General features: G+C 58.9%; 2 protein-coding genes across 2 annotated transcripts in view; both read left to right on the top strand.

Annotated features, from left to right (window-relative positions):
- Positions 1–2,787: 2,787 nt before the first annotated feature.
- SCGB1C1 (secretoglobin family 1C member 1) lies at positions 2,788–4,082 on the top strand. Its single transcript, XM_039221493.1, has 3 exons — positions 2,788–2,842; positions 3,450–3,649; positions 4,050–4,082. Exons 1-3 carry the CDS (start codon positions 2,788–2,790, stop codon positions 4,080–4,082), a joined length of 288 nt encoding a protein of 95 aa, XP_039077424.1.
- Positions 4,083–5,202: 1,120 nt separating this feature from the next.
- Positions 5,203–8,362, top strand: part of ODF3 (outer dense fiber of sperm tails 3) — a 4,425-nt gene continuing 1,265 nt past the window's right edge. Inside the window, exons 1-6 of the mRNA XM_039221537.1 lie at positions 5,203–5,341; positions 5,743–5,859; positions 6,191–6,391; positions 6,824–6,925; positions 7,111–7,232; positions 7,988–8,128. Coding sequence (XP_039077468.1) covers positions 5,751–5,859; positions 6,191–6,391; positions 6,824–6,925; positions 7,111–7,232; positions 7,988–8,128 — 675 coding nt within the window. The 5' untranslated portion in view covers positions 5,203–5,341; positions 5,743–5,750. The remainder of the gene's footprint in view (positions 5,342–5,742; positions 5,860–6,190; positions 6,392–6,823; positions 6,926–7,110; positions 7,233–7,987; positions 8,129–8,362) is intronic.

Here is an 8,362-nt window from a genome sequence, read left to right as displayed (position 1 = left end):
AACCCCAACCCTAACCCGAACCCCGAACCCCAACCCGAACCCGAACCCCGAACCCCGAACCCCAGCCCGAACCCGAACCGATCCCCAACCCGAACCCTAGCCCTGACCCTGACCCGAACTCGAACCCGAACCCTAAACCCTAAATCCGAACCCGAACCGAACCCGAACCCGAACCCTAAACCCTAAACCCGAACTCGAACCGGAAACCGGACCCCGAACCCGAACCCGAACCCTAAATTCGAACCCGAACCCGAACCCGAACCCTAAATTCGAACCCGAACCCGAACCCTAGCCCGAACCCTGACCCTAACCCCGATCCCTGACCCGAACCCGAACCCTGGCCCTAACCCTGACCCTAACCCGAACCCCTATCCCGAACCCTAACCCGAACCCCGAATCCGAACCCGAACCCGAAACCCGAACCCGAACCCTAATCCTAACCCGAACCCGAACCCTAATCCTAACCCACACAAGATTAGAAAACACAGGTACAAAGGAAGGCAGATGTAGGCACATTGTCTGGACTGTGTGTGGAATCCTCTGATTTCTCTGCTCTCAGTGAAATAAGAGCCAAGCCCTGAAGGTAAGATGAGAGGGGCAGTGTGAGGACTAGCAGCCTTCTCAAAGGATGTGAGGACACCCACCCTGGAGACCTAGAAGTCATGGGCAGTCATGGGTCCCACCCAAAGAGGGGTCTTGACAAGACGTTGGCTTAGCTGGTAGGTGGATGGAGAGAGTTGGCGTCATCCAGCACTAGGGGGAGGGGAAAGGGGGCAGCGAGTGCAGCTGCAGCCAAGGAAGGAATGTGCTATAAAGGTGGTGCCATGAATCCCGGGCAGGGAAGTGTGTGCGCCCTGTGACTGCCAGCCTGGCTGGGCACCAGAGGCAGCAAGCTGAGGAAGAGAGGACGTGGTCAGAGGGAGGGTCACTTGAACTAGAAATGGAGGAGCATTGCCAGTGGTGTTGTGGAGGCCACTAAACGAGCGTGGCAGTGGCCGACTAAAGGGGGGAAGGTGAGGTGGCCAGGGGAAGGGGGGTTAGAACCTAGGTGGATTTGGTATGTGCAAGCAAAGTCACCATGATTGGTGATGAGCCATCAGCAGAGCAAGTCATCGACAACGCAGAGCAGCCCCTAACGGCTTGTGCTTCAAGGGGCTGGGGTTTGTGGAAGAAGAAAAGCCACAATCAAAACACAGCTAAAGGGGTACCTAGCCCATCTCCATCAGGGACAACACTCTGGAGAGGTGGGAGGAACATGGAGAAGAGAAATAAGAGCTGGGTGGACTGTTGTCTCTTAGAACCCAGCCCGACTGTCAGAATCATTTGGAGGGATTCAGAACAACAGATGCCCAGGTCTGTGCTACGTCAAAAGTCCACGGCTGGCACTTTTAAACATCTGTCCGGGTGACACAGCAGCCAGCCAGAGACCAATGAGTAAAGGATGGTGACTGGCACAGCCCAGAGCAGGGAACAGAGATGGTAACATTGTAATAACTTTGTACCCGCAGATGGGAGCACTGAGTAAGGTAGACAATTGTGGAATCACTATGTTGTACTCCTGAAACTAATGTAACATTGTGTCCACTATAACTTAAATAATCTAATTAAATAAAGAAGAACAAAGGTGGAAGTTGCCAAATGGCCGAGCCCTGGGCTCCACACTGCTGAGTACAGTCTCAATGATGCAGCCACGTTGTTTTCTTACAGGTGATCTAAGTACATATTATTTGTCCTGTATTCTTGGGATTATGTGTATGAGCAGGTTAGACCATCTCTGGATTTTATTGCGTGCCTCCAAAGAGAATTGCAGGCACCTGAGTGGCTGAGAAGCTGTGTTCAGGAGGACGTAGGACAAGGGTCTGGTGTCTGTGACAGACTCAGGGCCAGGTGGAGGTAACTGAGGGACAGGGCGACAAAGTCACCATGGTAACTAACCCAGAGCAGTTGGGGGGTGGCACAAAACGCCTCCCAAATGCTGAATGAGGAGCCCCCAGGGCTGGCCCGGGGCTAAACCCCTGAGTCCTCACAGGCACCTTGAGGGTGAGCATGCCAGTCCAGCAGGATGCCATCAGCCACCAGATGGCAGCAGGGGACAGGAAAGGGGCCAGGCCCCAGACAGGAATAGCTACGCCTGGGCAGGTCTGGTTCCATCTCCATTCTAACCTAGGAACATCTCCCCCAGATCCTAAACTTCCCGGGGCTGGCCCACCGTAGAAGGAAACTGTGTCTCAGATATGACCCCTCCTGGCTTCCTGCCGTGATGGGATAATCCCACCAGTCCCCAAAGGTGGCCCAGCTCCTCTCCCCTCAGTCCCTCTGAGGCCCACCTCCACCCCCTGGACCCTGCAGCCCTAGGCCCTTCGCCCACTACCCAGATCCTCAGGCCCAGGAAGTTCCCCACCCCTGCCCCAGTGGAGACCCTGAGGCATGTTGAGCAGAGCAGGGACTCCCACCCCAAAAGAAAGGCTTGAGCCCAACCCCAGAACCTATTGCCCTCAGCCACAAGCCAGACATGGCCGGAGGCCCATGATACCCCGGCCCCCACATCTGACTTTCTCCCATGTCCACCCAACTCAAAACCATGAGCCAAGTGTACCCCACACAGCCCCAAGCCTGTTGCTCCTTGAACTGGCGGGGGCCCAGGATGAGGACACGCCCCTGGCTGCCCAACCTGTGCTCTCACTGCCAAGGTCTTGATGGGCAGGCTGAGCCCGCCCCCAGGCCAGGTGCCACCTGTGGGGCATAAAGCCCGCAGAGGCAGCTCCTGAGGGACCTCTGCCATCTGCCATGAAGGGGAGCAGCACCCTGCTGCTGGCGGCCTTCACCCTAGTCTGCTCCTGCGGTAAGTCTCTGTGTTTCCAGCAGGGCCCAATTGGGGGGGGGGGGGGGGCGGGGATGGAAAGGAACCTACGGGGCTAAAACCCAGATACTAGGCTCCTCACAGTGATGGGTGACAGTCTTCCTAGGTGCCCAACTGGCCTCCATCACGGAACACAAATGTGGGCAGATGACCCTGATGCCCCCATCGACCCCGGTCCCCACCCAGCCCAGCTCCAACCTCTGCCCCGGCCCTAGCGTCACCAAGCCCAACGTCACCAACCCAGCCCAGCCTCCCCAAATCCTCCAAGCTCCAGAGAGTCAACCTCACATGGAGGGCGAATCCCGGCCACATTAGGGGCTTGACTCACCTTCCCTAGTAATGCCACGGAAATCCAGAGTAGAGACAGGCTGTTAAGGCTAGGTGTGACAGGAGGGGTCTATGGCCAGGTGGAGTTAGAGGAAGACCTGGGGGAGGTGAGGCAGGGTGATCATGGGGGCACACCTGGGGCAAGTGAGGTGGGCGGTGATGCAGAAGGTCCGGACACCGCTGAGGCTGGAGCACTGGGAGGTCTGGGGTGGGCTGGAGTGGAACCCTCCTGTGCCGGTGTCATCTCGCCTCCACCACACAGGGCTGGCCACCGGGGACGACAACAGTGACTTTTTCATGGACTTCCTGCAAACGTTGCTGGTGGGGTCTCCAGAGGAGCTATATGAGGGACCCCTGGGCAAGTACGATGTCAACGCAGATGCCAAGGCAGCACTGACGGAGCTCAAGTCCTGTATCGATGGCCTGCAGCCTATGCACAAGGCGGAGCTGGTCAAGCTGCTGGTACCGTGGCTGGGGGGGAGGCACCCCATTCCCTAAAGGCCTGCAGCCCCAGCCCCACTAGCCCTCCACCGATGCTATGACTCTTGATTATCACCCCGATACAGCCACCACCCTCAGACACCCTGACCTGTCTCAGTCAGCAGAAGCGGACATCCCAGACCTCACTCCCCGCAGAGCAGCCTCAGCCTCCCCTAAGCCCATATACATGCATGTGGCACGTCTGCATACAAGTACACACCACTTCCCCAGTTGCCAGGAGGGGACTGACTGAAATGTGCTAGAGCATACTGTCCCCAGGGGCTGCCTGGGACTATCTGCCCAACGGGGATGGGGCTTTCTGGCTATTGATCACTAGGTATGGGACCCCAGCCCTCTCGGCCCACTCCTGTCTGCCTTCCAGGTGCAAGTGCTGGGCAGTCAGGATGATGCATAGTGGACCCCAGTCACGGCTCCAAGCAGCCACAGGACCAGCTACACAAGCAGCAATGGCCACTCCGCCCCATTACCACTTCTCCATGTGTGAATTTATCCTAAAACTGTTCAATCAATAAAGCCTCCTGCAGCTCAGCCTCCGGCTCCTGTCTCTCCCCACAGTCAGGGACACAACTACATGGACACGCAGATTCACAGACACAGGGTCACATCCACAGAGCATGGATGTAGAAGTCGCCCCACACAGAGGACAGACCCACCAGACCCCCACGTAGGTGGACAGAGCAAGACAGGCAGGCAGGGGAGTGGACACAGGAAGGGCTACAGAGGCAGCGGTGAAGTGCAGGAGCAGTGCGTTGGAGGAGGCAGGCCAAAGAGCCCGGGCAGACGATGCACCGGAACTGGGGGCTCAGGCTGGGGGCTTTCTGCATCTGAAGACGGCCATTCCAAGACAACAAACATCCACAAGATACACGTAGCACTGGTCCAGGGGTTGAAAACATTCTCCCCAAAGTCACCCAAGGAAAGAGTCTGTCTGGAAGACATGCAGACCCCAGCCCTACCCCTAAGAGGAACCTTGACAAAGTGGAGGAGAAAGTGCACCTGGTCTTGAGGACACGCATGGTCTGAGGAGTGGGCATGGCCGGCAGTGGCACACGAGGAAGAGGAGGGTCTGAGAAAGGCCCCACAGAAGAGCGGCAGCTCACCTCACAATCTCCCCAACCAGCACTGACCCTACCCTCACCTCGGATCCCAGGGTCGCAGCTGCTGGAGCCTTCCTGTGCCTCAGTTTCCCCAGTTCAGTGGTCTTCACTGGGGGCAAGGCTGACTAGGTTCATCTCTGTCCCTCACAACCTTTGCTCCCTGGCCATTCCAGCTCTGGGACCCGTGGCCTCACTGTCCAGTACAGAAACTCACTGTCCCTCTTCCCACTTTCCAATTCTCCTCACCATAGTGAGGAGCAAAGTCCTGACCTGAGGCATGCCTGGTGAGGGAGGAGTCCCTTGGGCAGAGGTCATTGTCTTCATCACACAGATAGTGATCTAGAACCTGCCTTCCCACAGAGCCACATTCTAGAGCTCAGGGGCCAGAATCCCCCCCAATTCTCCAAGCCCCCTGGGGAGAGAAGAGAGAGGGAGAGGCCTTCCTTTCCATGCCCCTTTGTCAGGAACTGCCTGGCACTGAGGCTGGTGCGACGGGACCACCTCCAAGGAGGCCTGGTCCATAGGTTGCTCTCAGTGCAGCTCCTAGACCGAAGAGGTAAGGGCTCCTCTGGGGTGGCCCTCTCCCTGCCCCACAGCACAGCCTCAGCCAAGAAGTTTTCTGCCTTTGCCCACCACTCCCTGCCCAGTGGTGCCTAGCATCCTCTGAATAGGAGGAACCTGCCCAAAGCCTCCTCAGGGCCAGGGAAATGTGGTCAGTGAGGCTGGAAGAGACAGCCCTTCCCAACCCGTGCATGAGGGTCTGACACTCCTCCTCTTGAGGGCTGGTGAGGGCAAAGCAAACCCACTACTCCAAGTAGAAGCCCTGTGTGGGCCCCAGCTCAAGGTCTCACTGAGGAAGCTGTGGCCTGCAGTTCTGCCCACCAGTGGGGACAAGGCAGAGGTGGGGTGGGGAGCTGGGACTTCTCAGCACCTGGTCACCCTCCCATCCATGGACAGAGCCAGCCATGGCAGAGGAAGTATGGGTGGGCACCTGGAGACCCCATCGCCCCCGGGGGCCCATCATGGCCCTCTACAGCAGCCCAGGACCCAAGTACCTGATTCCACCCACCACGGGTAAGAGCCTAGGAGCCTGGGAGCCTGGATTGGGACTGGGGTGGGAGCAGGAGCTAGCTCTGAGGTGGCTAGGGATGGGCCTGGAGAGGGTCTGGAGAGGTTCTGGGGGAGAGGGCATGGGGTGCGTGTGGGGAGGTTCTGGGGGGATGTCAGGGAGGTCTGACGAGGGACTGAGGAGGGCATGTGGGCCTGGGCAGGTTCGGAACAGGGGGGGCACTGGGAAGGCTGGAGGCTCATCCCTGACTCCCAGCTCATCAACCCCTCCGGAGTCAATACGGTGGGGAGAAGGATGGCATCCGGCTCCAGGCTGCTCAGAACCCCTGCCCCACAGGCTTTGTGAAGCACACACCCACCAAGCTGCGTGCACCAGCCTACAGTTTCCGTGGGGCCCCCATGCTCCTGGCAGAGAACTGCTCCCCAGGGCCCCGCTACAGTGTGAATCCCAAGATACTGAGGACTGGCAAGGACCTTGGCCCTGCCTACTCCATCCTGGGGCGCTATTGCACCAAGACCATCATGACCCCTGGCCCCGGTAAGTGAGCCTGGCCCAGCCGCAGCCCTGCCCAACCCTCCTGGTGGCCACTGCGTGTCCTTCCCAGGTGAAGGTGTGAGGGAGCATAGGCATCCTGGCTCTCCCATCCCCTTGTTTTCCTCTCGAGTGACACCATCAGGCCCAAAGCAGCCTCGGAGACCCTCCAGCCCAGCTCTGGCCTGTGCTTTTCTTGGCCTAAGTCCCCACACCAGGCCCACATCAGACTCTGCCCTTCCCCCTTCAAAGCTGCACCTATCTCCACTCCCGCAGCCCCTGGACACCCTGACCAATATCGGGCACCCTCTGTCTTGGAGCCTGGAAGCCCTGAGCCTGCAATGTTTGGGGTTTTCCTTGAGCCCCTGAGCAGGGCCAGTAGCCTGTCTACATGGTCCTTCCACTCTCAGCACACCCTCCACTCCTTTCCCGAGCCAGGTGACTACTTTCCAGAGAAATCTACGAAACACGTGTTTGACTCAGCGCCCAGCCACTCCATTTCTGCCCGGACCAAGACCTTCCGAGTGGACAGCACCCCAGGTGCGCAGCAGCCCTGACAGCCAACATCCAACTGGGGTGGGGACCCTGGGGCGGGGAGGGGAGGTGAGACAGGGTGACCGGATGGCTGCACTCCTGGAAGTGGAAAACCCCAGGAAAGGAGCCATCAAAGACTCTGGATGCATGGTTCTATCCAGCCTGAGACTCACTGCCTGTGCACCCCACAGGCCCTGCCGCCTACATGCTGCCTGTGGTCATGGGGCCCCACACCGTTGGCAAGGTGTCCCAACCCTCCTTCTCCATCAAAGGCCGCAGCAAGCTGGGCAGCTTCAGTGACGACCTGCACAAGGCAAGGGTCCCCCTGCCAGGGCACAGCACTGTTCATCCCCCAGAGATGACCCATCTGGCCCCTTCCTTCCCAGAACCTGGTCCCACCAGACTGAAACCTGCAAGCTCTTCACCCTCTGGGTGCCGGCCACATGCATGGCACCCCCCTGCTCCCTGCACCCCAGGTTACGTTCCTGTGTTGAGGAGGGGCAGACAAGGGACAAAGATAGAGACAGCACCACTGCTGAGCAAGGAAGGGTTTATGGAGTGCTGCGGGGGGGGGCTTCGATAAGGTGGCATGCAGAAAGGTGAGAAGAAGAAGTAAGGTGTGAGATATTTGGGGGAGGAGGATTCCAGCTGCAGAAACACCCAGTACAGGCCCTGAGGTGGACATGTACCCAGGAGGTTGAGGAGGCTGAGGAGACTTCCAAAGTGGTCTCACAGCACTGCGGACCCCACCAGCCCAGCCCACGGCCATCGAATCCCACAGGACAGAATCCCAGCTGCAAAGGGGCCTCTCTTGCACACACCAAAGGGACAAGCCTGGGACTGATGCACACTGAGGTGTCATTGCCATGGCGAGGCTTCAGTAGAGGGGCAACGTTCCACAGAGGAGGTCATCCTACACTGTGACTGTTGTCTGCAGACAGAAGGGACCCCTGACACACAGACACACAGTGTCAAGCCTCAAAACCCACTGTCCAATGCTGGCCACCTACCCTTTGGGGTCACATGCCCTGGCAGGCCAAGCCTGTCTGAGCCTCTTTCACCTCCTAGACCCCAGGCCCTGCAGCCTATCGCCAGACTGATGTGCAGGTGACAAAGTTCAAGGCTCCACAGTACACCATGGCAGCCCGGGTGGAGCCCCCAGGGGACAAGACCCTCAAGCCAGGACCAGGAGCCCACAGTCCTGAGAAGGTCCAGGAGGAGCAGAGCCTGGGCGGGGGGGGGTAGGAGCTACAGTGAGGGGGGAGCTGGGAGGAGGGTGACATGGCCCAGAGGGGTGGGGGGTGGGAGACACAGTGGGGGGGGAGCTGGGAGGAGGGTGACATGGCCCAGAGGGCGTGGGGGTAGATCGGCAGAGCGGCGGGGAGGGAAAGGGGGTAGGAGAGGGGGTAGAGCTCGGGGGGCGGCGTATCATTAAAAAAGGGG

The sequence above is a fragment of the Hyaena hyaena genome, unplaced genomic scaffold (assembly GCF_003009895.1).
Source record: "Hyaena hyaena isolate Hyena2069 unplaced genomic scaffold, ASM300989v1 scaffold_989, whole genome shotgun sequence".
In the NCBI taxonomy this organism is placed as follows: domain Eukaryota; kingdom Metazoa; phylum Chordata; class Mammalia; order Carnivora; family Hyaenidae; genus Hyaena; species Hyaena hyaena.
Note: the sequence above shows the minus strand (reverse complement) of the source record. Positions and strands in the feature narration are given on the sequence as shown.